This window comes from Epinephelus lanceolatus, chromosome 17 (assembly GCF_041903045.1).
Source record: "Epinephelus lanceolatus isolate andai-2023 chromosome 17, ASM4190304v1, whole genome shotgun sequence".
Lineage (NCBI taxonomy): Eukaryota > Metazoa > Chordata > Actinopteri > Perciformes > Serranidae > Epinephelus > Epinephelus lanceolatus.
In genome coordinates, this window is record NC_135750.1 from 3,066,895 (window position 1) to 3,082,782 (window position 15,888).

General features: G+C 42.4%; 1 protein-coding gene across 1 annotated transcript; it reads right to left on the reverse strand.

Moving 5' to 3' along the window:
* Window positions 1-5,491: 5,491 nt before the first annotated feature.
* On the reverse strand, window positions 5,492-15,580 carry crls1 (cardiolipin synthase 1). Its single transcript, XM_033635061.2, has 7 exons — window positions 14,981-15,580; window positions 13,328-13,465; window positions 13,015-13,144; window positions 12,770-12,855; window positions 8,730-8,798; window positions 7,834-7,925; window positions 5,492-6,035 (listed from the first exon to the last, which is right to left on the reverse strand). Exons 1-7 carry the CDS (start codon window positions 15,428-15,430, stop codon window positions 5,942-5,944), a joined length of 1,059 nt encoding a protein of 352 aa, XP_033490952.1. The 5' UTR covers window positions 15,431-15,580; the 3' UTR covers window positions 5,492-5,941.
* Window positions 15,581-15,888: the final 308 nt, after the last annotated feature.

Consider the following 15,888-nt stretch of genomic DNA (forward strand, 5'->3'; position numbering starts at 1 on the left):
AATTCCTTTAATATTGATGATGACTGTTCATCTAAATCACTTTACAGACACTGAACAAAAACTGTACAAATAAAAGCTGTTAATATCTGTCAATCACAATCACACGCAGCCCGGTGAGTTCACACTGAGTGCTTGAAAAAAAAAGAGTGGTTTGATTTATTTTAAGCTTTCATCTCGAAGGCAATACTAATTAAAGAGCTTTTCCCAAACACTACATGAGAAGCCTGCGGGGCATCATCCAGTTCCTCCAAATTACACACTCCCAATCTGTGTTTTCAAATATGGACTTAAGTAACTATCTAATAAAATCTAATAAAAAAAGCACCACAAGTTCTTTAAGCACTGGTTTAATAAGCGTAAGTATCAATTTGTTCCCAGTGATGGATATCTCATTTTAGAATGAGACTCTTTAAATTATTCAGTGAGGAGATAATGAGCTGACATCCCACACAAGGCCACGAAAACAACTCGCACAAGCCTGGCAGTCATCGGCACACGGTCAGTAATGAAACAGCATTACCCAAGCGGTGCAGAAAATTGCCGGTAAATAAGTGGGGGAGTTGAAAAGGTTACGCAGCCACGTTTTCCGTCATCGCACTAGTTTTCTTGAGGGGGAGAAAAAGCAGCAGCGTCAGATAGAACCGCCAGAGGAGTTCAGCCAAAAAGCTCCAGTAGTGGCTGCTGTCTCCAAATAACCTCTGGCTTATTGGGCTTATTGATCTCCAGACTGGAGGAGCTTGAAAGGAGTGCTGTGGCGTTTGTGGTTCTTTTAATAATCACAACAGTGAGCAGAGAAATAAGCAGAGGATTCAGATTTGTGTGCTGCACCTGAGGAAGAGAGGCAGTGCTGTAACAGGAAGAGAAAACTGGCAGAAATTACTTGTTTAAAGTCATTTATCAAACACTAACGTCAAACACTAATCCCAGAAAACAGATTTTTGTGTATGTATGCAGGATCTGTATGTAACGGGACACATTTTGGTATCAGAAGTGTTTTAGTTTCTGTTTGTTGTCTGAGTCTTACTGACCAATCCTATTTTAGTGCAGGTAAGCAGTTCGTGTGGAGAGGCAGAACACATTGGACATAAAGCAATCTCACAACCATCAGCCATTGTCTAACAACAATTAAGCTTTATATTAGCTTTTTGTCGACCCAATCGGCAGCAAAAATGTTGGCATTGTGCATTTCTGTGAACCACAGATACATTTGCACGTTACGATGTAGCGGATACTTTGAAGCAGATGCATTTCAACATCTTTGTGTTTAACGTGTGGTTAGTTTAGGCCCAAATACTACTTGGTAATGGTTCAGAAAATATTAAGAATGCACGATAATATCAGCACGTCACCGGTATTAGCTTTAAAATGAACTCTCGGAACTGGCCAACATGCTTTTTCTTATTTTGCACAATGAATAAATATTACATACACTCAAAAGTGTTGTATTTCATGTCTCCATCTGCTGATGGGCCGTCATGATGAGAGTATGTATAATATGTTAATAAGAACGTTAACATGTTAATTCCACTACAGAGGAGACTTGATGATGATCACTAAATTCAGGTTGGGAAAAAGTGGATATATTGATGTCGTCATTGGTTATCAGTCAAATGAGTTGCTATATATCAGCATATTGGCAAAAAATGAATCACACAAAAATCATCTTTTGGCTTAAAATAGCCAGTTTTGGGGCGTCGGTAGCATAGTGGATAGTGCCAGCGTCCCATGTACAGAGGCATTGCCTTGCTGCAGCAGCCGTGGGTTTGAATCCGGCTCACAGCCCTTTGCTGCATGTCAGTCCCCACTTTCTCTCTGTCTCCCCATTTCGTCAGGTGCACAACCTATTTTTCCTGTTTTAACAGGGCGTTTCCTCAATGCATTCCCCACCCCCAGAACAATGCTGCAAGGTTCCATCGTTGACGGACCTGGCCAGACGCGGGTGGCTAGCTAGCATGCTGTCGGCGAGCAAAGTCATCTAGCAGAAGAGCTAGCAATATCTTCCTGCGAAGATCTCTCATGTTGACTGTCACCGTACCAACTGAACTGAGACGAGTTGAGTAGTGGACTATTGAAAGAGCTGATATAGAAATGAACGTGAAATTCGAAAATATAGAGTAATTATCAACCGCATAGAAATTAACCTATGGTCAACAATCACTTTTAATAGTGGAAAAAAAAAGCTTATGCTTATTTTTCTTTTGCATAAATAAATCAGATATTGTTTGTTTACAACTGCGATTGCAATTTATTTCCTACTTCTGGCACCGTTACGCTCCGTTTCTCCCATCTTGTCAACCCCCGAGTAGGAAAAATCCCACGCCTCCACAGTCTGACGGTCAACGGAACTGCTGCCGTGCTGCACGCTAGTCTGTTACTACCCGTCATTTTCACCTCCATTGGAATGAATGACTTCCGGTCAGCATCAATCTGTCAATGCGTTAGGTTGTGCACCTAGCGTTTCACTCTCTGTCCTGTCATTAAAAGCAAAAAAGCCCACAAAAAAAAAATTAAAAAAAAAAAAAGAGGCAGTTTTGGGACACAATCCCATCTGGAAATGCAACGATGAAAACAACTGCTTTTCTTAGGACTATACGGTTGAGAAACAGCGACATGTTGCTAAAGAACCCAGTCACATTGGTGGCTAAAAAGCTGCAAGGAAAAACAGCGACACACAACCTGTTTTGTTGTTTGTTAGTCTGCACTTTGGCAGGTGTCTTGCCTAGATGACACACCATCTACCATCCCCTCCATTAAGTCAGGTCATGCACTACGTTACTTTGGAAACCTTGATATGATTCATATGAAATGGGAATATATAACATTGGTGGATTGCAGAAACACTTAACGTAAACATCGTCTTCTGCTTTTGTTTGCAGATGTCTAGTTTATAGAGATCAAACAAAATGACCTGCGCACGGAAGAGGAAGTCTTGGCCCAGATACCAGCTGGCTACACTGGATCTCCAGAAATATTCGGACAGGTACAGCTGCAGCTGGAGCAGCGACACGACCCACCCAGGAGCTACATGACTTGCTCACAATACCTACACATCAGTCAATGATCGGCCCCCTTCACTCCTTGACCCAGAAGCAGAAGCTCTGGAGAAAGTGCTAACTTAGCATTTAGCTAGCTATGAAGTATTAGCTTAAAAGAGGGCAAGGGTTATATCTCCTGTGAATCATGTCTTCATAAAAAAAATTTTAAAACAAGTTCTAAAGTGGATTACTGCAACAGTAGTGAACATTTGCTCACTACAGTGTCTACTACCATGCTATATTATATGCCAGAAAAGATTTTGTATGTCAAAAGCACTATGCCGAAAATACCAGAATGTTCTACTACATCCGGTCCGATTTTGCAGTCTGCAAACTGGCATGCCCAGCAGACGATACGTCACATCAACTGAGCCACAAATAAATGACAGCTTGACAACTGACTGACAGCTGTCAGAAGTTGCACTGATGGATGAAAGTATATTCAAGTAACTGATGACCAGTCGAACAGTAATAATAAGAATATTGAATGTTAAAGTCAAAAAAATAATCATAAATATTACAAACAACAAAAGGACATAACTATAAACAACGACAGAGAACTGCAGATGTTATTTCACTGTCACAAATATATGTTTGAATCTATGCAGTTATAACTTTAAACTAAAACCACACAAATTGCAAGGTAACAACAGCAGGTCTCTTCGAATTGAGCTCCGTCTCTGGCGAACTCGGTAAGTGGCATTTGTTTTATCTCCAATGAAACAGGTATAAAAGCAGGAGGGGCAAAGTTCAGGGTGTAAAGTTATGGGAAAGTAGTATGTCCCGATCATGTGCATACCGCAGTGATGGCAGTGACAGCAGCCAGAATCAAGCCTGATCTGGGGCGTCATTCATGCGTAGTCTCAGCTGAGTCGGGGAACCAGATGTGGCCTGACTTATTTCTTCTGGTGTGCCGAGTTTGGGCCGATGCTGGGTCAGGTTATTTTGATAACGGCCCAGTGATAGCAGTGTCAGCAGCCGCAGTCTGGCCGCTTATTTGGCCCAATCCTGGGGTGTAATTCAGTAGTGTCATGCTAGTTGGGCATCTGGATGTGGCCCAACTTATTTCTTCCAGTGTGCCGAATTTGGGCCGATGCTGGACCGGGTCATTTTTGATAACGGCTGAGTGATAGCAGTGTCATCAGCTGGAATTGGGGGCCAGCTTATTTGGCGCAATTCAGGGGCGTCATTCAGTCAGTCTCGGCCAAGTCAGGCATGTAGCCCAACTTATTTCTTCTGGCGTGCTGAGTTTGGGCCGAAGCCGGGCCAGTTTATTTTTGATGTTTCTTTTATTTCTAATATGTCATTCATTCCAAGTCAGGCAACTTGATGTGATCCAGCTAATTTTATCTGGCATGTCGGGTTTAGGCCGATGCTGGGCCAGGTCATTTTGGCTACCTGGGACTGCATGCAAACAGTACATACTTTTTACCTGCTAAAAGTAAAAAGTATGGGATTGTACTAGCAGTATACAGTTTGTAGAGGAGTGTTGTGTACGCAACAAACAGAATGTGTCTGCAGCTAAGCATGCCTCAAAAATATCGGCTATCCCAGAGGCTTATTAACATCAGACTAATAACTGATAGGTCCTGAGATATCACAGTCCCTGGTTGTAGCTTGCCAGCTAGCTCAAATTGACTTTGTCTATTTCATATTATTTCAAACTGAGTATCTTTAGAAGTTTGACTGCTGTGCAACAAAATAAGAAATTTTAGGATGTCCCCTCTGACTTTTGACTTCATTTATCAGAAGCAGCAAATGTTATCACTTTGATGCAAATGTGTCAGATTTGGCCCGAAGCCTTGTCATTCGCTGTCAGGATGATTTAACTGGGAAACTTCTGATGGGCACTGGTCACAGCTTTCTGACAATGAAAAAAGAAAAAAAAGAAAACCCAGACTGATCAATAACATGGCTGCAAATAACATTTTTACAATTGATTTATCTTGTTTAATCTCTAAAGTGTCAGAAAATAATGAGGTCTTTAAATGTTTCACATACGGTCCAAAGATCTTTGATATTTACAGTTTTATGAGACCGAGAGAAGCAGCACATGTTCACGCTGAAGGAGCTGGAACAAGAGAATTTTAGACATTTTTGCTTGTAAACAATTCTCAAAATTACACTCTGGTAAATTTCCTATTAATTGATGAATGAATTAAACATAATTGTTTCCACTCTACTGAATGATGATAATTTAAAGCCCTAGCCTTCAGATTTTATTTTAGAGGGCAGACTGGTCCTGTGAAACACTGGCAGCACATCATTGCTGTTTTGTACCTATTTTTTTAAACCTCTGATTGCTGCTTTTAAAATGGATAAACTCTCAGATTTGTGTCTCATGAGATTAAACATCTTTTTTTCCCTGAGAAAAACGAACCCCGCAGTCACTCACACACACACACACACACACACACACACACACACACACACACACACACGAAGATGAACAAAAGCAGATTTTCTTTTTTAATCATAAATCATTGGTTTACAAAACTGACAATCATGTTGACGTCGCAACCTCTTGATTGAAAAACTAAGTAAAAATAGAAGCTCTTGCCGGATCACTGAACATATACTTGACATGTATGTTAGAGTGTACATGAGCGCGTGTCCGAGGATGATCTATATTTGAGTTTTCTGTTTCTATCTGTGTGCATTGGTCTCCACTCAGCAGCCGGCCCAGTAGCAGAGCTGCTGTTAGGTGTTTCTGTAGTGTTGCAGTTAACCATCTGCGGCCCCAGTTGGTTTCCATGTGTCATTGCCATGGCGACTCATAAATGGCTGTCACAGTTACTTGGTTTCAGAGCTCCTGGCAATCGTCCATCTGTCTGTATGACTTTAACCACAACTGATCAGTGTCTCTGCTTTTAGCTCTGCTTTCTGGGTGTTTCCTGGTGGGGTCGTCATGGTGATCTGGTGTTTAGCACCTGGACAGTCTTGCGGCCGTAGTGCCAGTAGCTATAGCCTGACGCTGCTGTAGTCACCGCCGTAACATACCTGCAATATAACAAGTCATACAACACTTTAATTGAAGTTGATTGACTGATTTAGTTTATTTCAATACTGACAGCATCATGTTCCCACTGTGGAATGTTTTAATGTGTTAAATTAGGAATTTGTAATCGTCATCCAGTGGCTAGTCTTAGTTGATTAAATTATTGATACATTTAAAAACAATGTATTAAACTATGAAACTTTAATTAAAACCATGCAATTAAGTTTTGTGGGGTTTTATTTGTTTGTTTTTTTGTTTCTGTTGTTGCTTCCTATCAGTAAAGAAAAACTCTGCTAGCTGCAAGGCTAATTTATACAATGTAAAATGCCATATGCTTGTGCTAATAATGTTAGCATATTATATTTGTTTAGAAATCGTGTTTAGTATAAGACAGTTGTTTTGTCAGTGAACCTTGTGAGCTGTAATGGAGCTGAATTTTGTAACGTTACCTTTGTTAAATGTTGCTGTTGTCCCTGGCTTCATATGGGAAGAGGAAATTTTCCACTAGCCTCTAGGCTAATTTATACAATGTAAAATACCATAGGCTTGTGCTAATAACGTTAGCATGTTGTATTTGTGGGGAAAATGTGTCCAGATAAAGACAAGTGTTTGTCTGTGAATGCTGCGAGTTACAGTGAAGCTGATTTGTGTTTGAAACTGTCTCTATTAAGTATGTTTAATGTGTGTTTAATGTGTGTTTTGTATCAACTAAACTTTACAGCACTTCACAGAAACCCCACGGCCAACTAGTGTTTTGGAGGTGTAACTGCAGAGCGACACAGACACACCACTGCACTAGTATAAGTCCCCGATCACACAGAGAGCGTTTTAGCAGCTGGAAGCGGCTATTTCTAACAGTGTTTAATGAGAATGAAGCTTTTTGCTTGCTGTTTTTGCGTCGCTATATGCACCACATTTCTGCGCTCTAGGCGTCTGGCGTTTTTGCGCCATGAGTTTATGCCCCTGAGACATCCTAAAATACACCTGGTCCATGATGGAGGAGAAGCTCCTGGACCAACTGGTGGTACTCCCCATGATCCAGCCTCTTTTTTAGGGTCTCATGTACCCACACAGATCTCTGTTTATCTGCTGACAGCCTCTCACCCTCAACCAGAGCTACAGACAGCACCCTCTGCCTCAACATGGCAGCAGCTACACACTGATTACTGTGAAATTAAATAAATAAACAAACAGCAGATTGATTACACAGGAAGGTTAGGGTGAGGAGGTGATGGGGTTCTTGTTGCCTGTCAACAATAAAATTGCTCAGCAAGCCTTTTTTTTTTTTTTTTACTAATGGCATTCAATAAAAATAGAAAAGGCAGAGTGTGTCTTGCATTTTGAAACCCGCAAAATGCCTTCTGTGTGAGTGGGGCCTAAATGCTCACAACGGTGTATGCGTAGGCTTAAAATTGTCTTTGCAGTGGTGTGAACATAAATGTACAACAAAGCAAAAATAAAACTGTTGTTGTTGTATTAGTTTAACTGCTGAATTCGTATAAAAATGTAGGTTACTGTGACACAATAAACTGTTTGTCCCGAGTTGGATCTCTACTCCAAATCCCTCCTAGTTGTAGATTGAAATGAGTCAGCGCACTTAACCCAAACACTCTGCTGGAACAAACCGTATTTATGTGCTTGACAGAGATGAAACCATTTGCATTCAAAAACCCTTCACACAATAAACTGTTTTTTGTTGTAACCACTACACTGAAAAGTACAGAACATCATGGATGTTGAAGTCAAGTGGGTGAGAGCTGTGTGCGCGTATGCATATGTAAAACAGTGTATGTGGTTTACCATAAGCACTGCAGCAGGATGCTATCTGTGTACTGGAAGACTGGAGCAGCCAGAGAGGATGCAACCAGGAGGAGCTGGATGGCTGTGTTCACCTAACAAAGAGACGCACACACAGAGTCAGAACACTGACATTAAAGAGGCGCAAAAACCTTCCACATTCACACACTACCTGCTTCTCCGACAAATGAAGTCTGGCTCATTATTTCTGTGAGAACCTGTTGCGCTTGTGACAAGAGTTGTGGCTGGTTCCAAGAACAAAACAACACTTTTTGGCAGCTTAAAAAAAAAAACAACTTCTCCTGCCAGCCACCACTTCTTCAAGGTATCAAAATAAATGATGCAGAATCTGTGGCGGCGCCATAAAGGAACATTTTGACAGTGAATTTTAATGTGTTAGTTTTTGCACAACACATTTTTGCATCCGTGTGACAGAGTTTAGAATCCAACCATGGACTCAGATCCAAAATGATGGATGAATGGGAAGACTCTCCATCAACAGGATGATTATTTTTTACCAGTACAGTTTAAAATGTGTTAGTTTGGTTTCTCTTGTGACTGAATCAGATACTTGGGAGTGATCAAACTGTAAATATGATTTGGTTTTAACATTTGATTTACAAAGAAAATCTTCCACCTTCATAAACATCCTTTCTTCTTGAAAATCACAGTAGAGTTTGGGCCAGATTCTGTCAAACACTGTGCCAGGGTTCAGTTTTTGCCAGAAAATATAATAAAATAATCACACGTGTTCTTTAAGGCTCCATTGTTACAAAGTCTCCACTTCAGTACAGAGATGAACAAAATGTTCAAAGTCCAGAGCACAGTGAGAGTGGGTGGTTGTGGCTGTGTGTGTGTGTGTGTGTGTGTGTGTGTGTGTGTGTGTGTGTGTGTGTCACCTTGCTGAAGAGTGTGGGCTTGAGCTGTGCTGTGGTGTAGCAGGGGTTAAAAAACTTGCTGAGGGTTACCTGGAGGAAAAAGAGGAAGAGATTTTTAAGTACATTAATTTCCTTCCTCTGCTACAGAGGCCATTATGATCCAGAGTACATTAGGCCTGCCACAGCAGTCGGTGCCACACGGTGGTGGAGCATATACCGATTACATTACTTGCCTGCCGCCCACACTACGACAGTGTGTTGCTCTTTTTTTTTTTTTTAATGAATAGGCTGCTGAGTCTGACGACAGACGCTACGATTTCAACCTGAGCTCGTCTGCTCTGTGCAGCTGAGTCTGGTGTCTCTTTAAGGAGAGATGACCAACAAGATGATGGCGGTGGATTTGGTGTCAAAGCACAAAGCAAACGCACCCATATGGCAACAGTGTGAATTTAACCTGATGCTAACAGGGAACCTGATAATCACTGTGTCTCAATTTGGTGGCTGCAGCTTTTGAAGGACGTGGCCATCATGGTCTACGTCGGCCACCTCCTTTGAAGACCACATCAGCCAGACCAACGGACGGTCTGGTCTGTGGAGGACTTCCTGGTTGCATCACCAATTGTTCTCGCCCCCATCTACTGGCATTCCTGTTACTTAGCAACCAGCTGCGCTTGAGGAAAGAAGAAGTAAACTAGTTAGCCCTAAATCATGGACCCATGATTTATAAATATATATATTTTTAAATGTAATACTTGAGGATGTGATTTTCTGCTGCAGACACCGCTGTTTGATATATTTCAGGCCGATGGACCGCTTTCAGGTAAACTTAGGAAATTAAGATCTTTTAAGCAGTGTGCTTTTAGCTAACAGCAATGACAACAGTTAACTGTTAGCTACTGAGTTAATTTAACTTAATTAACTTAATATATAATCGTCACTGGTGCAGATGCATCTGTGGATAGGCTATGCCATGAAGGATCCATCCGTTGCATCCCACATATTCTGGGAGAGAAGGCTGCATTTCTCAACCCCATTTTAAGGAGCCTTGGTCGCACCGATGTGACGCAAGCAGTCACAAATGCAGCCTTCGAAGGCTGCAGCCCCTGAACTGAGACACAGCTATTGTTAATGAGGGAAGAGGAGTTGATTATATGCCTAACGTGGAGGTGTGCAGCCTGTCACCTGCAGCTCTTTGGCTGTTTTTTACACAGAGATGGCTCAATAGAGCCGCTACAAAGTCCCGTCTTTATGCTGCCTCGGATTTCTTACACAGAACCAAGAAAGAAGGGCAGAAGAGACACCTGCACACCAATGTAACTGGGATAGAGAGCCACTAAAAGCTCCACAGGCTGCAAAAAGAGTCTGTTTATTTAAGACATCTGTGCACAAATAAAGTGCTCAAAGTGCAGCAAACATTTCAGTGCAAGACAAACTTTTTGTTGCCTCAAGCAGGCACAGTTTCACAGCAGCCCCAGAGACTTCACACAGGAACAGCAGCAACATAATTCTGCTCCAGTGTGTGATTACAGACAGCATGCTGGCATCAAAGAATCAAAAGTGACGTGACACATAACACGACAGCGTCGGCCTCGTTTGTGACACAAAACATACAGTACAGGCCAAAAGTTTGGACACACCTTCTCATTCAATGCGTTTTCTTTATTTTCATGACTATTTACATTGTAGATTCTCACTGAAGGCATCAAAACTATGAATGAACACATGTGGAGTTATGTACTTAACAAAAAAAGGTGAAATAACTGAAAACATGTTTTATATTCTAGTTTCTTCAAAATAGCCACCCTTTGCTCTGATTACTGCTTTGCACACTCTTGGCATTCTCTCCATGAGCTTCAAGAGGTAGTCACCTGAAATGGTTTCCACTTCACAGGTGTGCCTTATCAGGGTTAATTAGTGGAATTTCTCGCTTTATCAATGGGGTTGGGACCATCAGTTGTGTTGTGCAGAAGTCAGGTTAATACACAGCCGACAGCCCTATTGGACAACTGTTAAAATTCATATTATGGCAAGAACCAATCAGCTAACTAAAGAAAAACGAGTGGCCATCATTACTTTAAGAAATGAAGGTCAGTCAGTCCGGAAAATTGCAAAAACTTTAAATGTGTCCCCAAGTGGAGTCGCAAAAACCATCAAGCGCTACAACGAAACTGGCACACATGAGGACCGACCCAGGAAAGGAAGACCAAGAGTCACCTCTGCTTCTGAGGATAAGTTCATCCGAGTCACCAGCCTCAGAAATGGCAAGTTAACAGCAGCTCAGATCAGAGACCAGATGAATGCCACACAGAGTTCTAGCAGCAGACCCATCTCTAGAACAACTGTTAAGAGGAGACTGCGCCAATCAGGCCTTCATGGTCAAATAGCTGCTAGGAAACCACTGCTAAGGAGAGGCAACAAGCAGAAGAGATTTGTTTGGGCCAAGAAACACAAGGAATGGACATTAGACCAGTGGAAATCTGTGCTTTGGTCTGATGAGTCCAAATTTGAGATCTTTGGTTCCAACCGCCGTGTCTTTGTGAGACGCAGAAAAGGTGAACGGATGGATTCCACATGCCTAGTTCCCACTGTGAAGCATGGAGGAGGAGGTGTGATGGTGTGGGGGTGTTTTGCTGGTGACACTGTTGGGGATTTATTCAAAATTGAAGGCACACTGAACCAGCATGGCTACCACAGCATCCTGCAGCGACATGCCATCCCATCCGGTTTGCGTTTAGTTGGACCATCATTTATTTTTCAACAGGACAATGACCCCAAACACACCTCCAGGCTGTGTAAGGGCTATTTGACCAAGAAGGAGAGTGATGGAGTGCTGCGGCAGATGACCTGGCCTCCACAGTCACCGGACCTGAACCCAATCGAGATGGTTTGGGGTGAGCTGGACCGCAGAGTGAAGGCAAAGGGGCCAACAAGTGCTAAACACCTCTGGGAACTCCTTCAAGACTGTTGGAAAACCATTTCAGGTGACTACCTCTTGAAGCTCATGGAGAGAATGCCAAGAGTGTGCAAAGCAGTAATCAGAGCAAAGGGTGGCTATTTTGAAGAAACTAGAATATAAAACATGTTTTCAGTTATTTCACCTTTTTTTGTTAAGTACATAACTCCACATGTGTTCATTCATAGTTTTGATGCCTTCAGTGAGAATCTACAATGTAAATAGTCATGAAAATAAAGAAAACGCATTGAATGAGAAGGTGTGTCCAAACTTTTGGCCTGTACTGTATGTGCTGGCAGCATTTTATAAACAATAACAATCATTTACTGTCTGTGTTATATGGCAGCTGATTTCAACCCCTGTTCAGAGGTAAGGAGCTCCCAGGCTTTATTGTTTTCCCGATATGCGGACATTGTCAGTGCTGTTCCTCTTCTATGAGTTAGCCGCTAACTGTGACAGCTACTTTCTAAATCTTCCGCAGTGGGTCTCACGCATAGCACGTCGTCAAAACCTCACGTCCATCCTGCTCGTGGTCCTGTCCTGTCAGTTGTCCTGTTTATACAGACACCATACCGGTGCTGTTACTACCTTCAGTGGCAGTTTAAAGGCGGGACAACTCTTGTCATTACATTTCGCAATTGTACCTCATGTACAGCAAGGCAAGGCGGCATAACGGCACGATATTCCTGCCTTGAACAGGAAGTTTAAAAGGGCCTTTTATCTAAACTCTCACTGTGGCTGCTGCTCAATGTTTTATTGCTCACTGCAATATTTCAAACTGATCTGCTGTCAACAAACGCCAAAAATTACCATCTTCCTTTTTTGTAGACACATTTATGCTGAACAGCAGTGCTCAGGTAGAACTAGCAGTAACTTAGTACAGTGCTCTGCAGACACTGAGCGTCACTGGCTAATATCTTGTCTTGTAAGATGTTTAGTATAATCAGAGTTTACTAACCAGTGAGAACCTTTTCCTCACCGTGAGTACATTAATGTTACTTATGCCTTCTGACAGATGCTGTTCTTTACAGTCTCAGTGTTTAAATTCTATGAAATAAAAATCTCTGTCAGAGTGTGTGTGTTCAGAGCGAAGTGTAACGTGTCTCACCGGTGGAGGTACAGTCTTGTATCTGACCCAGAAGACAGCAGCTATCAAACCAACGTCTCTGGAAATCACCAGACCTGTCAGTAGAGCTGAAACAGAAAAACAAAATACATCATGCTGTAATAATCTGTGTGCTCACTGTAAAGAGAGCTGTCACATGAAATATAATAAAATGCGAAAACAACAAATAAACGCAGCTCTTTAACAGATCCTCAACTGACTGTTGTGTTACACAGTGAAATTAATACCTGGTATGAGTTCAGCGTAGGTGAGACTGACATATAAAATACTGATGAGAATCTTATCAGCCAATGGGTCGAGAGCGCTGCCCAGCGCTGACTTTTGAGTGGGCCACGTCCTGGCGATGTAACCGTCCAACTGAGTGAGAGAGAGAATATTGTAACAGATGCTTTATAAAAGCTAAAGAAGCAAATGCAGCAACCTGCAAGTTTTAATATCAGCGACTGCACTGAAGCTCATGCTGATAATAATCTAAAATAGACTGAGCTACAGTGTGTGTGTGTGTCTGTGTTTTAGTCAAAGTGTCTGTATCTATATTACCAGGTCAGTGGCTCCAGCCAGAGTGAACAGAGCGAGGCTGAGGTGAAAGTGCTGCTGGATGATCAGATAACCCAGGAACGGAGCCAGCAAAATGCGACACACACACAAGAAGTTGGGGATGGTCCACGGGTTCTCATACTGCAGGAAAACAAATCAGATACACGTTACTCCGCAGATCAACAGAGGGTTAACAAGTCAGAGACGTGCAACAGGTAGATCAGGCTAAAGTTACTTCAGCAACATTTCTAAAACTGTAATAAATCTCAGTCAGATACATCACGTAACTTTCAAGAGAGTGGTTCATTTCTAATTTAAACAGTAAGGTCATAGTGAAAATAATAAATTGGATAAATTGTTTGTGTACGGATGGTATGAAATAGTTTTGCTGCTGTTAGAAATGGTCCCCAATTAATCAATATGTTCGCTGTTTTCTGTGGAGAAAACAAAACAAAGTTGTCTTCACAAACTCAAGGTAACACAGACTACTTGATTAACAGATGGTTAATTTGTGTGTGAAATATTCCTTTAAAGGTCCAGTGTGTAGGATTTAGAGGGATACACTGGTAGAAATGTTTTCTTTAGTGTATAATCATCTGGAAACAACAACTGTTGTGTTTCCGTAACCTCGGCAAGAACCGTTTATATCTACACAGGGAGCAGGTAGACTATTCGCATTTTCGTGTTTTCACTTCAGCCACTGTAGTTAGCAGCCACACCGTAACGAGGATGTCGGACTAACAGATTTTTTAACGCGAGACTGCTTTATTCAATGTTTTTACTGATTTAAATCAGCTGGTCTGTTTGTTGCAGAGAGGAAGAGACCTCTGTGGATAACTTGGCTCCCAGTAAAGCCCTCCTGAACATCTGGGGTCTCATTTATAAAACAGTACGTAAGCGTGGGTCAAAGTTTCTCCCATCAAGTCTATTTTTATAGATCATAACTTTTGCGTGGGAAGTGGCGTACGCTTCTTTCAGTCCTTGTTTAGTGCGTACACAATGTTTATAAATGAGACCCGTAGTCCGTTGGTTGCAGAGAGGAAGAGACCTCTGTGGAGAACTGGGCTCCCTGTGAAAACCTCCTGAAAGTAGATCTTAAGTTATCAGAGAGAAAAGGTGCAGCAGCTGTCTCCGACATGCCAAACAGTGTTGGAGAAACACTGATTTGTAACATGAAATTTCTTCCTTCACCGTTTTTACCGGTTTAAATCACCAGGTGAGTTTGTTTTGGAGAGGAAGAGACATGTGCTGATAATTCAGCTGCTGGTAAAAAGCTCCTGAATGAAGAACGCTGAAGGAACAAAATCTATATAGACATTCTTGTCTTTGTTTTTCAGGGCCTGTAAACACTTCAGATTTGACCTATAAATGCACTAATACAGATAAATCTTTCCAGCTGTACCGACAAGCTAATTATACTTTATGCACCAGTATTAACAAACCTGTGACAAGCTATAAGACATTAATGTATGTCTATGTCAGGACACTGAACGCACCGTGCAGAGAATATATAATTTTATTTACAAAGCCTGCACCTGTAACATTATTAGTGGTTTAACACTGTTAAGAAGACTTCTATCACTGTTAGTTTGTTTTCATGTGTTCACACCACCCACCACCTGCTGTGACGTCACACTCCTACAGTCACTCACTCACCAGCTCCTTGAACTTGAAGAGTCCGTGTCCCGGTACCGAGCTGGCCTCCTCCCGGTCCGTCCCCGCGGGGGCACCAGGTGTCTCCTCGGTCTTCCCGCTGCACAGCCCCCGAGCTGTGGGTGACAGCAGAGACCGGAAACTGGCCGCCGACCTCTCGTGACCTCCCTGGTGTAAAACCACGGCTCCTTGCGCGTGCCAGGACGTCGCCTTTACCTGCTGGAGGATGCCACTCCAGCACGCCACGCGGCTGTCCGCCCTCCTGACAGTGAGGAGCCACGCGCCGTTAACCGGGGACGGTCTCACCCTCGCGCACTGGGTGACAGGTGAGTTCCGCCATGACGCAGGCTCGAGCCGACACACACCCGCGCACCGCGCTGACAGCAGGGAGCGGGCGGTCGCTGCGTTGCGGCACAGCGGCGCGGAAATCCTCCTAAAACACATCGTCATCATCTTCACGAGCCCTCCCGTTACCGACCGGCTGGCCTCGTGCGGTCCGTCCCCGTGGTCATGGTGAAGGTTCAGACTCTGACGGTCAGAGCCGACGGAGTTTCTGCTCCTGCCAGCACGCTGCCATGTTGCCGTAAACTGACACCGCACTCGGTGTCGTAAAACAGAGAATGACACTTCCGGTAACAGCTTTTATTTTGAAAAGAAATTGTGATTGAGACGAGTTATTTATTTTATATCAGCAAGACATATGTTGTGTCTTTGTTTGTTTTATGCTGTGATTAATTTGCTTATACTCAAATTTGTATATATATTTTTTAATCAAATCTTTATTATTTTTATATTATTTTTTATTTCATTTCCGTTTTTAGCTAAATTGAACTTACTCCAGTCTTATAATTGCACTTTATATTTTGTTTTCATGTCTGTAAAGTACTTTGTAAATTAGGTTTTGAAAAGAG